Source organism: Somniosus microcephalus, chromosome 10 (genome assembly GCF_052327205.1).
Source record: "Somniosus microcephalus isolate GS21.2 chromosome 10, FLI_Smic_1.0, whole genome shotgun sequence".
Taxonomy (NCBI): domain Eukaryota; kingdom Metazoa; phylum Chordata; class Chondrichthyes; order Squaliformes; family Somniosidae; genus Somniosus; species Somniosus microcephalus.
The window spans coordinates 125,344,425-125,360,206 of NC_140996.1; the positions used below are offsets into that span (position 1 = coordinate 125,344,425).

At 45.4% G+C, this 15,782-nt stretch overlaps 1 protein-coding gene across 3 annotated transcripts in view; it reads right to left on the reverse strand.

The window, feature by feature from the left end:
• LOC147111685 (protocadherin Fat 3-like) overlaps positions 1-15,782 on the reverse strand; it is a 1,117,094-nt gene that overhangs the window by 425,425 nt on the left and 675,887 nt on the right. For all 3 annotated transcript variants that reach the window (XM_085998792.1, XM_085998793.1, XM_085998790.1), the window contains exon 5: positions 13,068-13,382. In XM_085998792.1, the coding sequence (XP_085854918.1) occupies positions 13,068-13,382 (315 nt within the window). The remainder of the gene's footprint in view (positions 1-13,067; positions 13,383-15,782) is intronic.

Sequence of the window (15,782 nt, forward strand, 5' to 3'; positions counted from 1 at the left end):
TGGTTTCCACCACGTCGGCAGACGTCGCTAGAGCTTTCATCTCCTGTTGGGTCGCCCGGTTCGGGGTACCGGCGGACATCTCCTCTGACCGCGGGCCACAATTTTCCTCGGATCTTTGGAACACTGTGGCTCAGGGGCTCAGTACCAAGCTTCATCGCACCACCGCCTACCATCCACAGGCAAACGGCCTTTGCAAGCGAATCCACAGGTCGCTTAAAGCCTCTCTTCGGGCCAGTCTTCAAGGCGCAGGATGGGTGGACAGACTCCCATGGGTCCTGTTGGGTCGCCGTACGGCGCCCAAAGATGATCTACAATCGTCTTCGGCTGAGCTCGTCTATGGCCAGCCGTTTCGTGTACCAGGAGATTTCCTCCCTTCTCCCACAGAGCCATCATCCGCCTCCCGGCAACTCGTTTGCCACCAAGAAGCGGCCAGATGCTTTGCCCCGATACCTACGTCCAATCACGGTTTGCAGACCTCCTACGTGCCACCGGGACTAAAGAATGCGGAGTATGTATTCATCCGACACGACGCGCACCGGGATCCGCTCAAGCCCCCTTACACTGGGCCTTTCCGCGTCATCGAACCGGTAGGCAAATTCTTTTTTGTCGACGTCGGAGGGAAACCGGATCGCATCTCGGTGGACCGCTTGAAGCCGGCTCACCTGGACTTGGACCACCCTGTCGTAGTCGCTCAACCACCCAAACGTGGCCGACCATCCGTTGCCACCGCACCTGATCAACCAAAGCCGCCTGACAAACCGACTGCGCTCGCCGCGCCTGCTTAGCTGCCAATGACTGCCAACTCATCCACTGGTCGTCAACTTCCTCTACCAGGGTATCGAAGTCGATCGGACAGGCTCATCAGGCCTCCTCCTCGCCTCACCTTTTCCTTTAAAGACAATTCTGGGGGGGTGCATGTGGCGGAGCCACCAAAGGACTCAGAGCGATTGTACATAATTCCTTTAACAGCAGTGTAGTTACTGTCTGTGCCTGTACCTTTAATTACACTGTTTGACTGTACAATGCCTAGTTACCTTTACAGCACGGTTTCAACGTGATGACGTCATGCCGTTAGTCACGTGATGCCCCAATGGCGGGGAGAACGTGATGACATCATGACGTCACTCTCCTGATCAGAGGATCAGTTCTCGTGGAGCCCTCAAGGAGAGTAGACCTGTTATTGATGTGTTCTAGCAGTTTCCAGTTTAAACTAGTTTGTTTTCATTAAAGTTCATTAATTTAATTACCTGAGTCGAACTCAGTCTTTTTGATAGGAACCTCCGTTCCTACAATGTTCTAGTAAACTTACGACAGAAAGGAGTAACCTACTAAAAGTTACTAATAGCTAAATTGGGAGTGATTCCTGCCTCTGAAAACTGGGCAGGAATTCCTGTCTACAGTGTGCGACAGCTGGAATCTCTTCAGTGAGCAGCAGGAAGGAGCAGCACCAAGGGGAGTGGGAAGGAGTTGAAGTGAAGTAGGGGGAAGCGGGTAGAAGCTGGAAGCAATGCTTTGGAGTGAAGGAGGAAGGAGCGTGTCAGCATTAGAGAGGGGTTTAGAAGGGGAAAGTGCCAGTGGTAACTGATTTGGGGAGAAAGGGTGCCAATTTGAATGAGGTGGATGGGAGAAGTGTGTTAACATGAGCTTGGGGGAGGGAAGAAGAGAGCCAACTTGAATGAGGTAACTGCAAGAAGAGTACCAGCTTGGACTGAGTTAGAGGGAGAAGAAGAGTGCTAGGGTGACTTGAGGATAAAGGGGAAAAGAGTGCCAGCATGGATTATAAGACTTGTAGGAGACAGAATGGGTAAAGTAGAAAGAACTTGCATTTATATATTGCCTTTCACAACTTCAGACGGCCCAAAGTACTTCTGAATTGTGGTCACTATTGTAATGTAGGGTAGAACGCCTAGGAATTAAGCATTACCCAGTGATGGAAAATCTGACAGGGATGATTACAGGCCAGTAACAGAATCAATTTGATTTTCCTTCCATTTAAATTAATAGAAGAAAATCGGGCAATTTCTGTAAAAAGCCAGTAATCTGCTCTGCTCAATTTTCCTATCTGCACTCTACTCAACCTTCTTCTTCTTCTTAAGATACAGCAGTGAAGATGAATATCTACTCCAGTGTCTCTGTAAAAGGGCGGGGAGTTGGATGGGGTGCAGGTGGTCTGGGTATAAAGCAAATAGAGTCCCTCCACAAACTGGGGTGGGGAGCAGTTCAATATGGGAAGCATTGGTCCGGTTGATCTGTTGAACATTCAAATGTCATTTTGTTTCTCCTTTAAAAAAAATCAAAAATCCATCAATTGCTAAGTATAAAAGTGGCTAAAATTAACATCAAAATTCAAAAAATTTCAGGGCGGTATACCCTTGAGCCTCCACAGAAATGCACCATTAATCTTGTGCTTGGGTGAGGATTACATGTGGAACAGGCAACACTTTGTGAGGAGCAATCAAGATAGACTGCTTTAAGCCTTCTCTGCATCTGTTTCCAGAGCTTGGAGGGAATTTTAACCTAAAAAAACAGGTGGGTTTGGGTCGGGTGGGAAGTTAAACGAGGCAAAATTGGGTCGTAGCGCCCTGCCTCCCTCTTGGGACGCTGTGAGTGAATATCGTGGTGCTACGTGCCGCGTTACTGCAGGCCTTCCTCCCCTTGTTAAAGGGCAGGGGCCTAGCACAGTGCAACCCGGGGTCCAGCTGGGCCACCAGGGATCGGAGGTAAAAGAGCCTGGCACGCAAGAGAAGTGCCGGGCTCATGGAGCACAGCCGGCACCCCGCGAGGGGGGCTTCACAGGAGGCCGGGGACAGCAACGGGGGCAGGTGCTGGCAGGTGCCCAGCAACAAAAATGGCAGCCCGGCACCTCCCCTTTAATTTGTGCCACCTCGGCCGCAGGTAGGCCCCCCTGACCCTGTCGGACATAGCGTCCGGCGGTAAGTCAGGTGGCGCTACCGAAGATCGTGGCTAGAGCGCGAGCGGGGCGTCATCGCTGGAGGCATAGTGCCGCGGGGCGCTAACGGTTATGGCCGCCCATAATCTCACGCTGAATTTCGCGGTAGGCGTTAGCGGCGCCGCACCTGGGTGCTAGTTGCTTTGTACCCCATTCGCGCAAATCAACTGAATTTCCCCCTCCAAAGTGTTATAAATCTGAATGTTGACCAGAACTCGCCTCCAACCTGTGCACATCCGATTTTAACAGAGGCGGGACGGGAAGCCAATCAGCTGCCAGGTCTCCATTTAAATATTATAATGAGGCTGGAAGCCTCTGATTTAACCTCCATTTTAAATTTAACTTTAGTTAGTCAGGTTTTGCAGATCTCGCGAAACCCGGCAGCCAAAGTAAGGCGTGGACTGCTGGATCATTCATGCTTACCTCCTGAATCCAGTGTCCCTGCCATACCCACCCCCTGCGATCGGAGACCCCCCTCCCACCACGAGGTCTCTGATCCCCTGCCCCAAGGACTTCGATTCCTCCCCATGAGGCTTCCCATCCCCCCGCCCCGCCGCCCGCCGATCGTTCCTGACCCCCCTTAGCATGCTGCCCCCGACCCTCTATTATTCCTGACCACCCCCGTTGCTCCTCCGGTCCCCGATTGTTTTGACCCCCTTACCGTGCTGTTCCCAGCCCCTCCCCGCCCCTAATTGTTCCTGAACCCCTCCTCCCGATTATTCCCAGCCCCCTCCCCGTGCTCCTGCTCCAGACTCCAATTGTTCCCGACCCTCTTCCCCCAGATTATTCCCACCCCATTCCCTGTGCTGCTGCTCCCAGCCCCCGATTATTCCCACCCCCTTCCCCCATGCTGCTCCCGGTCCCCAATTATTCCCACCCCCCTTCCCCCGTGCTGCTCCTGGCCCCCGATTATTCCCACCCCCCTTCCCCCGTGCTGCTCCCGGTCCCCGATTATTCCCACCCCCTTCCCCCGTGCTGCTCCCAGCCCCCGATTATTCCCACCCCCTTCCCCCGTGCTGCTCCCGGCCCCCGATTATTCCCACCCCCCTTCCCCCGTGCTGCTGCTCCCAGCCAGATTGTTCCCGACCCTCTCCCAGTGCTGCTCCAGAACCTGATTGTTCCCGACCCTCTCCCAGTGCTGCTCCAGAACCTGATTGTTCCCGACCCTCTCTCCCCCGATTGTTTCCGCCCCCTTCCCCCATGCTGCTGCTCCCAGCCCCCAATTATTACCAACCGCCCTCCCCGTGCTGCTCCTCCGGCCCCCACACGATCCCTCCCTCCCACTTCTCTGCAGCCTAATGCCACAGGCCTATACGCTCTCAATCTGGCTGGCTGCAGGTGGGAAACAGGTTTCCCATGCAAATCAGGCCCTGCCGTTAAATTCGGCAGGGTCTCTGGGAAACCCAGTTTCCCGAGTTTCCTGAACACTTCAGTGCTCCCCCACTTCCTCGCTCCCAGCCCGCCTCCCCATTAAAATTCAGGCCACTGTATGCAACATTGAGCCTGCTTGCTACCTGCCTCCATGAATGGTGCCCTAGTGTTCTCTGGGGAGGGTGCCCTGAAGTGCCACATAGAGTGACCCTCCTCACACCCACCTCATTTGGCCACTTAGCAAACAGGTGGGTGGTTCTCTACCACTTTGTTACTTGCCCACAGAATGTGTTTTGTCCCTATTAAACAAGTGTCCTCACTTGAAAGGTTTCCTTTTACTTCATTTATGCTCAACAATTCTCCTCGTTCCCCAGCCTTGGCCAAGGCGGACTAACGTCGGAAATAGACTTTGAATCTTGATAAAGGCTGAAATTAATATTTGTCTCCACACGCAAGCACTTACTGTATTTAAATGAGAGAAAGCAGAAAGATTGGCTCTTCATTGGCACACGTTCTTCTAGCAACGTTGTACGTTAACCATAATTGTACCGATAGTGGAATTTCAAGTCCAACATTCTAGCGAATAAACTAATTGGCTAATATCCTGAGCAATACAAACAGAAAATGATAAAAACACACAGAATATATTTCCAGTTAGATCACATTCCAAAGAAAACAACTGCCTTTTTAGTACATACCATTAAAGGACACTCAATTAATATTTGTTTCAAGTGAGGACAGAGACAAGTGGAATTCCAGTATAAGGTATAAAATGCCAAATTATTTGTTATATGAAAAATTCGGTAACATGATAAATCTTTACAATTTGTCACTAAATTAAGAAACACAGCATCATGGTACAGCAATCAAGTAAAGACAAGAGGCTTTTCTTCCACAAAATAAAAAATCATTGATTTGCATAGCCTAATATTTTGGAATCAATACCAAGAAAACATTTGTGGTTTTGACAATTAAATTATAATTCAGGACAACAAAATTAATATGCAGTTTGTTCATGAGTAGCTCCTGAAAGAAACAGATAAGCAACCCTATCAATTTTTTATAAATGTTCTATTTTTATTTACTTTTTATTTGTTTATGGGATGTGGGCGTCGCTGGCAAGACCAGCATTTATTGCCCATTCCTAATTGCCCTCGTGAAGGTGGTGGTAAGCCACCTCCTTTAACCGCTGCAGTCCGTGTGGTGAACGTACTCCCACAGTGCTGTTAGGTAGGGAGTTCCAGGATTTTGACCCAGCGACGATGAAGGATCAACGATATACTTCTAAGTCAGAATGGTGTGTGACTTGGAGGTGGTGGTGTTCCCATGCGCCTGCTGCCCTTGTCCTTCTAGGTGGAAGAGATCGTGGGTTTGGAAGGTGCTGCCAAAGAAGCCTTGGCGAGTTGCTGCAGTGCATCTTGTAGATGGTACACACTGCAGCCACGGTACGCCGGTGGTGGAGGGAGTGAATGTTTAAGGTGGTGGATGGGGTGCCAATCAAGCAAGTTGCTTTGTCCTGGATGATGTCAAACTTCTTGAGTGTTGTTGGAGCTGCACTCATCTAATACTTCGAATACCTAGCCTCTGACCTGCTCTTGTTGCCACAGTATTTATGTGGCTGCCACAGTATTTATGTGTCTGGTCCAGTTATGTTTCTGGTCAATGGTGACCCCCCAGGATGTTGATGGTGGGGGATTCAGCAATGGTACTGCCGTTGAATATCAAGGGGCGGTGGTTAGACTCTCGCTAGTTGGAGATAGTCATTGCTTGGCACTTCTGTGGTGCGAATGTTACCTGCCCCTTATCTGCCCAAGCCTGAACGTCGTCCAGGTCTTATTGCATGCAGGAGTACTTCATTATCTGAGGAGTTGTAAATGGCGCTGAACACAGTGCAATCATCAGCAAACATCCCCATTTCTAACCTTATGTTGGAGGGAAAGTCATTGATGAAGCAGCTGAAGATGGTTAGGCCTAGGACACTGCCCTGAGGAACTCCTGCAGCGATGTCCTGGGGCTGTGATGATTGACCTTCAACAACCACAACCATCTTCCTTTGTGCTAGGTATGACTTCAGCCAGTGTAGCGTTTTCCCTGATTGCCACTGACATCAATTTTACTAGGGCTCCTTGATGTCACACTCAGTCAAATGCTGCCTTGATGCTACATAGTTCAAGGTGCCGTCTTTCAGATTAAATATTAAACTGAGACCCCATCTACCCGTTCAGGTGGATGTAAAAGATCCAATGACATTTTTTGAAGAAGAGTAGTAAATTCACCCAGTGTCCTGCCTCAACAATCATCCCTCAACCACCAGAATCAATACATTAACTGGTAGTTCATCTCATTACTGTTTGCGTAACCTTACTTTGAGTAAATTGGCTACTGTGTTTGCCTACAAAATAACAGTGACTACACTTCAAAATGAATTAATCGGCTGTAAAGTGCTTTGGGACATCTCGAGCACATGAAAGGCATTATGTAAATGCTCGTTATTTTTTCTTTTCTACCAGTAACAGATTAGTGCTGAAAAGATTGGAGAAACATAAAGATCTATCGGTGCAAATATATGGATTTAAAAGGGTGTAAATTTGGGAATCTGGGTTTTGTAGGTGGGGCATTGAATAAAAAAGCAGGGAAGGGTGTTGAATTTGTACAAGACATTGGTTAGGCCATAGTTGAAGAACTGTGTGCAGTACTGAGCACCAATTATAGGATGGGAAATAGAACAATGAAAAACCCACAGCAAAAATATGCAACAATGATACCAGGAATGAGAGGCTACAGTTATGAAAAAAAAGCTTTAAAAATTGGGGCTTTTTCCCTGGAACCGAGAATGTTAAGGGGGAAATCAAATAGTTTTCAAAAGGTTTGCAAACTGGTTGGCAAATTGGTAACAAATGAAGAATCAGGATTATCGCTGGAACAAAGGGAGAAGTTGGAAGACATTTTTTCACACACAAGAGTTATTAAAACATGAAAGTTTTACTACAAGTGGCTATTGAGGAAGAGGGTGTAACATCATTTAAGAAAAGAACTAGGTAAGTATTTGAAAAGGAATAATATAAAACCAGAAGGGAACGAGCAGGGAAAAGAGGTAAGAGCACAGCTCGAGTTGGAAAAGGAACCGTGGTGCAGGCACAATGGCTTGGTTGGCCTCGGGTTGGTCATTTCTGGTTTCTATGAAATGCTGTAAACTCTGGTCCAGTTTATTCCACACTCTGACCTGTTCGGAAATTTTGGGTGGTATGTGTCCTACAAGAATTGTGTTTTTCATTAATTATTATTTTTTCCCATTAAGTTATAAATTTCAAACTTCCTATCCAACAAAAATACTGTTGTTCAGCTGAAAACTACATGGGATATGCACTTTTGATTTTGTTTAACAGCGAGGAACTCCACTAACCCCACTACCAACTGACAGCAACCCGCAGGTGAAACGTTTCCAAAGGAAGCTGATTAGAATTCAATTTAATGTGCAGCAAAAAAGATCAGATTTAAAGTGCTTTTATTCTGAACTTGGAGAACTTCTCATCTGAGTAAACTGGCTGAAGGACACTGCAGTTTCCAATTAATACACTTGACTGACCATTTAAATGGCAAGGTCCAAAGGTCCAGGGAATGGGATTGCATGACTTCACCTACAAATATTGATAATGATTGTAGTTAAGTCAAAGCTATCTATAAGCAACATTGATTTTAATAATTTGACCCTCACTCACTATAACTGCTTTTCAACCTGGCTAATCTGGATCCCATAATATAAACTAAATGAAGTAATGTAATCTCTGATCACAAAAGAAAAATAATCCTCCCAAATGGCCAAATGTTATTACAAATCTCTAATTATATTAGGGACACTAGTGGGTGAGAGCACTAATGCAATTTAGGGCTCTGGTGACTTTAGAAACCGTAACAATGAGCTGTCTGTTCAACATAGGACCCTGAGTATTAGTACTAGTCATCTTCTGCAACTGCCCCGTTTCATTGTAATGGAGCCACACTTGTTCACACTCCTGTTACCCACCTTCCCAACTACCTACCAGAATTTTGTTGGACAAAGCCTTGGAATGGGACAACTGTAAAGTACTTTAAAAACAAGCAATCTGTTTATCAAAAGCTCAATTGAGTTGATCAGAATCGTCAAATTGAGGATCGTGGCTATGTACGTATTGTACAGCATACTTCTAAAATAGTCTGATGGCAATTCTGGTAGAAAGTGAGACAAGTATGCTGTACAATTGTTTTTAAAGTACTTTACAATCGGAGAACATCCTGCATCACTAGCATGCTTTAGTAACAAAGTCTTCAACTGTGCTTCTTGCAACTTTTGCCTCTTGTTCAAACAACCTCAATGCACAGGCTGCTAAACTTTTGTTATTTAAATTTCATCTCTTTATCTTGGTGAAAGTTACATAATGTTTCTGTTATTATACTCGTTCTTGCCCTACAATTGCTGTACCAAATGTGTAAGCTGAAAATTTGCAGACTCTCAATTATCTGACAATTTCCATTATCCACCAAGGGTAGTCACTCTATTGTGATGGTTGATATGTATGTGGATTCATTTAAAATAAAATAAAAAACTTCTTTTAGTATTGGTTCTTTTGGATGATTATACAACAGAACCTCACAGAATAACTGGATTGTGATGTAAAATAGCTACATGATATACCTCATAGATTCTTTTCAAATACGCAAATTACTGAGGAACTTGTCATCCTCTTTTAGTACCATATTTTTTCCAAGCTCCAGCTAAGCCTCTATATTAAGGTTAATAGAGGAATTTGAACACTGATTAGCTGAACCCCTGATAATGACTAATTTTCTGATTCCTGCCGATCTATAGTTACAAAATCTGATATTATGACTAATTATACTAAACCGTAACAAAGCGACATTCAAACCTCCGTACACATGTTCATCGTATCACAATGCTAATTAAAGGCAACTCAAAGGTTCAAGTGGTTAAAGACCTCTGTCCAGCCATAGGGTCATAAGCCAAGTCCTAAGGTTGCCACTCACTCAAACTGGTACAAAGGATGCATGGTGATGAATATCCTACAAAGATAGAAAAATCCAGCGAAAAACAAGAAACGTATTCCTCAAGAACATTACTATTACCCCTGACATTGGCATAATTTATTAAATTTAATGTGCCAAAGTGACATTCTCTGCATGATTTAAATACCTCATCAGTTTGCAGGGTATCTGCTGATCATGGAAGTTTCAACCCACATTTACAAAATGGTACACTGCAGTAGCAACTATATGAATGATAATGGTGTACAAAATCTCTCGAATTCATTTAAATAGACAAAGCCCACGTCAGCCAATGCAACTAGACATTGCTACATAATTAGTAATACAAATTAGAAAATGAATTGGCTACTGGAAGTGGTTTACTGTAAAGTTATTTTTGTGGGTTTTTTTCCTATAGTTTTTTTGAGGAACTGTTTAATTCAGGTTGGCAAACATATCAGTTCAAAGCTGGACCTCAAGAACCATCATATTTGTCTGTACGCTCTCCTTGACGTGCCAAAAAAGCTAACTATAAATCACTGTTTAATATATTTTTGTGGTTGGTAATTACAGCTGAGCACAACAGACAGTTTGAACCTTTCTACTCAAGGAGTAACTCATGTGGATAACACAAGAAGAAAGGAGTTGAATGCAGTGCACTAAGATTACTCTTAGGTCCATTTTTTTCTCTCCAATATTCTACTTTTTTTTCTCATTCCTTTGTCATAGGAAGATTAGTGATTGATTGAAGCCTAAGCAGTTATAGGATGCCATCAATGTGTGAAATGCAAAGTGTAAAATGCAAAGAAGAAAACCCATATGCAACCTTACTAAAAAAAAAAATTTTCAAGCAAAGCATTGGCATTTCAGGAAGTCCATTGAACCATATCTGCCAGTTTCATTCTGCAAATGGCTTTGAACATGTTGCAACTTAGACTGTATTAAAGAGCTTTGCTTGAAATGAGAATGTTGATTAGTTTTACGGTGTCTACACTTTATCATCATGACTGAATTTAATTGAAACTTTAACTGTGTCTTTAGCGGCAGACAGTCAGACGCTACAATAATATGGGCTCTACAAGAGGCTTGACATTTGACAGTTTATGCTTCAAATCTCAGAGTATTTTATAAATGGCTCTGTCACTCACTTTGCACTAACAAATGTAATATCAACACTTCAAGCATCAATCATGATTGTAATTGTCAGACTGAACCTAAAAGTATAATTTGTGGCAATATTCAGTTTGATTCAAAAAAAGTTTTATTTTTACATTTTAACTTTCCATGCATGAAGCCCAACACAGGCTTAATACATTAGTACCTACAGATAAATGGTCTTGAATTTTTATGACCATAAGCAGTCTATCATAACTCTTGATCGTTCATAGTGACTGAAATTTTAGCCAGTGTTTCATATACCATGGCATAGAAATTCGGTGGGGTTAGCGCCCAATTAGAGGCGTTAGAGGGTCTTGCGCCGGAATTATAGCTGGTAACGAAATTGCGTTGGGCCCTACCATCGGCGTTAGCCGGTAGCGCTGCGCCGGCACCGATGACATCATCGGTGTGCGCAGCGTCCCGGTTGCCGTGGTAACCCGGCCCCAAGCCCAAATTCAGTTGCGGCCGCCTCGCCCGTGGCAGCCGCAACCAACGATTGTTGAAAGGGATGTTACACTCCTTTGCGCCGGCGCATAAAGGTGGAGCGGCGGCCGGCCGCTTTCCCGGCGGCCGCCTGCCCGCACCTCCCTCCCCGGACTCCTCCACCACCCCCCCGCGGCACTGATGTGTGTGGCCCGCGAGCCCGGCTCTTCCCCGAGGTGCCAGGCTCATTTGTCGGGCGAATCGACCGGCCAGCGGTCAGCTGCAGGCAGCTCCTCCTTAACAGAAGGAGGAGGCCTGCAGTACCCCAGCCTGCCGCACCGCCTCGGGTGCCGCAGCGGGGTATTAGCGCCTCAAAACTGCACTGAACGCCCATAGTGAGGCGCAAAAACCCTCCATTAGCGCCCGCCGCCGTCTGGGCCTGGGGCAACCGAATTTTCGTCGGGCGCAGCAGCATTAACGCCGGCGCAAAATTTCGGGCGCTAAAGCCCTGGCGGACCCACAACCGAATTTCTAGGCCCATAAGTCTTTCAAAACTTTTAACTGATTTAAATGTGAAGAATTTATTTTTGAAGCGAGTATCATGTACTTCAGGTAAATGTGGTAGTGAAACATATTTTATGCAAAGTATTCATGACACTATAAATTTCTAATATGAGCTGCTAAATAAGAGATATTTTAGCAACGTACTGCTATAAATTACTTTCAGTGACAATACAGCAAAAATGGAAATAAAACCTAGCTTTTAATGCTATACATCTATACTCGAAATAACGTGCAGTACACTGAAGTACTACATAACTTTCACATTACTGATGTCAGAGTTTTGGACCAGAAATCTGGAAGTCCAGATTTCTCCTCATGCATCTTTTGTCATTGAGAGGTTCCCAGTCTGGACAGGCTTGGCTTCCAGTCGGGCAGGGAGGACTCTGGAGCAGGCCACAGGACCAAGTAGGTCCGATCCACGACCCCAGGGGGTCTTTGTATGGGGCAGAGGGGGGAGCTTGGGGGGCTCCTGTTCCTCCTGGCCCACAAGGAATGTTGTAAAGGCACTTAACTTCTCCCTGAAGCTGTCCTCGTGTTCTCGCCTCCCTTGAGCTGCCGGCTTTCCCGAGATCTGGGAAACCCAGTAGGCCACAGTTAAACCTGTAAAACAGGTTAAATCAGAGGTTGCCAGCCTCATTAAAATATTTAAATTGGCAATCCACCTCCTGGGACCGGGCTGGCTGCCCGCCCCACCCCACCACCCTCCACCCCTCCTCTGTTAATCCATGGGCAGGTAGGGGGTCGGGTTTGAAATTTAAAACATTTTAAAGCTCTGACTTGACCCCGACTCTCAACCCACCCGTTTTTGGGTGTTAAGATCCAGCCCCAGGAAATCAAATGTGATCCAAGCTCTACATTCCTTCTGCCAGACTTCAGGTTACCCCTCCACAGTTCTATCAAACCCCAGGCTCCCCCTCCTAAATGATATCAGAAAAAGGATTAACCATACTAGTTTACATAGAATTTACAGCACAGAAACAGGCCATTCGGCCCAACAGGTCTATGATGCAAATACTGTATTAAAATACTGTCCTACTGAGGTCTATACTTAAAGCATGTCAAGACAGATGGTTGATGTTTTATGCACTTGATCAAATTTGGGTTTTATTGTGTATTTTTTTTTTAAACAGTAACAGTGTTTCTCCATTAAAATTTAAGGTGAGTGGGGGAAAGGATGAGATAATTGTTTTCTCATTTGGTTATGAAACATACCCAAGTCATAGAAGACATGGCGATGACCTGATCAGAGTACCAATCAATTTCACTCAAGTTAACAAGTAGCAGGAACCTCTTTTCCTCTTTGTGGTAAAGCACCAATTGTTTGCTCAACTATTTGCTTGAAGGCATGACTCATCATGCTGCGCGATAATGTCCTATGACCACATGAACACTACTATATTTGTGATATTCCACAAGAGAATATGTGAGAAAGGTCATTCTTAATTCTTTAAGATCATACATGACTTAGCAGCAAAGTAAACATTCCAATGTATAAAACAGACAGCACCCGGTGCTGGAAAACTATTTTCCAAGTGACTGGTTTCTCAGTACAGAATGGATAAAAAGAAACAATGAGACTTACCTGTCTTAGAGTTAATAGTAAAGAAATTCTGGGGGTTTCCACTTGTAATCCTAAAAGTCATTTTGTCACTGGAACTGGAATCTGGATCATAGGCCTGAATCTGAACAATAGGAACATCCTTGGGAGAGTTTTCCATAACTGATGGATGGTAAATAGGTTGAGAAGGTATTGGTGCATTGTCATTTTCATCTTCAACCTCGATGTAGATCTCAATGGATGAAAACAATGGAACAACTCCATGGTCAGTAGCATACACAGTAAGCCAGTAGGATGCAGTTGTTTCACGATCAAGTACATCAGCTGTACTAATAATACCTAAAATAGGAAGCAAAAAGAGAAAGAAATGGATTACATTATGTTTGATCCTCATACATTTACCATACCAAGTATGTTTCAACAATAATCCTAAATATCTTAATGATACTTGCACAATGTAATATAAAATGGATTGAAATAATTAGTTTGATGTACAGTAAATGGTGGTTAATAATTTTGAGCAGTATGTTCATGCCTGCTTTCATCTTATTCAGTTCTTTGTTATTTAGCTACATCATAAATCTATTGTGCTGCTGTACAGCAATAAAATCTATCCTGAAGTATCGTGCATGATAAGACATGAATTGTTAATTATTGGTCTTGATCTAAGTAAAGCACCACTATTAAATAAGTGATGCTTAGACTGCTGGCAGGTCAAAGGAATTCCAGTCATCCTGGGCTGACTACCCTAATATTACAGTAATAAAGCTGATCAAATGTCAAGGGTAGCTTGTAGCTCTATTATTGTTACATTGACCCTATACAATTAAACACTTAAAAACAAATTAAAAGTAAAAAATCACTTCCCTTTTGCTCGTCCATCTATCCTTCACTATTGTCTCTTGTATTTTTATTTTTACCCTATCCAAATTATATAATATATATCCTATCCAATTTATTCTGTGCCCTTTTTCATTACATTAATTTTAAGCACATCAACTTTCCTCTGCTTCTCAAGGGCCATTGCCCATTTTGAAGATGAAACTCTCACAGAAATAACTGACTGATTGGTTGAAAACAGGTACAAGTGCTGTTTTTACAATTACTTGAGACTGAAAGTATGAAGTCGAGTCACTGATGTGGCCAGGTACATGATTTTGCATCATAAACTATATTACAATAGGACAAGTCATTTTTTTTGTGTTGCTGACAGCCATATTTATCACACTGAATGAGTAACTCAGCCATTTAACTGTTAAGGGTCAGATGATAATAGCCTGGAACTTGCTGTTGGTAATATTTGCAGGCACATGCTCAGTATGTTTGTATGACATCCCTTTTTCACTATTTTACAGGAGGTATTTACCTTCTAAAGTTGCATAAAAATGTTACACAAATATGTGTTAACCATGCGCCCAGTAATATTACCAACAATACTTTCTAAGTTAATCAGATAGGCTACAATGTTTACTGAATACATTACTTACATTACTAGAGACTGAGGGGGAGAAATTCAGTATCGCCCCGTTTGGGGCGTAAGTATCGGCCAGGGGCGAAATTTTGCGCCCGGCGCAAATTATCGCCACCTACTGATAAATTGGCCTGCTTCGCCCCAGGAGGTGCTTGGAGCGCTAAAAGAGGCACTGCACGACTGTCTTAAGGCGCTAAGCCAGGGAAGCGAGGCGCTACCACCGAGGGCGGGCGCAGCGCAGGTGCGGCCAGTTAGCGATTGCACGCAGACATGCTGGCGCCGGTCAGCTCGTAAAAGGGAGGTTCGATCTTGGATTGCAGCCACACCCTGCGCATTGGAGCCCTGATTCTCGGCCTGACAGACCTGTTGACACATTCTTACGACTAGGACCATGGAGAGGGCCAAGGAGCGAGCGCAGCAGTTCAGCGAGGGGGCCTTGCAGGTTCTGGTTGGCGCGGTGGAGCACAGGCGATCTATCCTGTTCCCGGACACTGGCAGGAGGCCGCTGCCCAACGACTATCGCAAAGCTTGGAGGGAGGTGGCTCACAGAGTGACCTCCAGCAGCATGGTGCCTAGGACCCCTGTGCAATGCAGGAAGAAGTTCAACGACCTCACTCGGGTCGTCAGGGTGAGTACCCTTTTCAGAATCCTCTTCATCCCTGCATGTCAACCTCACTTTATGGCCAAAGGGTCCTGAAAGCCCCAATGCCCAGCCCTCATCCAACACCTATGGCTCTTTCAGGAAACTCACATGCACATTCAGCACTTTACACACTGTAAGGGTTAATCGACCATGGGAGGCAGTGCAGCCAAGATCAGGGCTTCACACTGTACTCAGAGCCCGTCCTTTCTCTTGCAGGGCAAGCTGGCGCATAACATGAGGCAGCAGCAACGGACGGGGGGAGGCCGGCCTCACCTTCAAGCCCTCACCATTCTGGAGCAGCGAGTCCAGCGGATTATGGCAGGCCGGATGATTGGTCCCGTCACCACTGGAGATGCCGACCCTGTTCTGGACATCACCTTTTTGACCTCTCTCCTTCCACTTGTGCCTCACACCAGCATCCTTTGCCACGATCAAACCAATACAGTACATTGCAGCACTCATGCCTCCCTTGCTGCCACCCTGTCCTCACGCTGAAGCCACTCTTGTACCTCCCTGCTTTCAGATGCTGATTCGCCAGGTGAGGAGGCGGGCCCTCAAGCTGCCACTGTGAGTGACTCTGAAGGTGACGACAAGGAGGAAGCCAGGCCATCAGTGCCACCCTCAG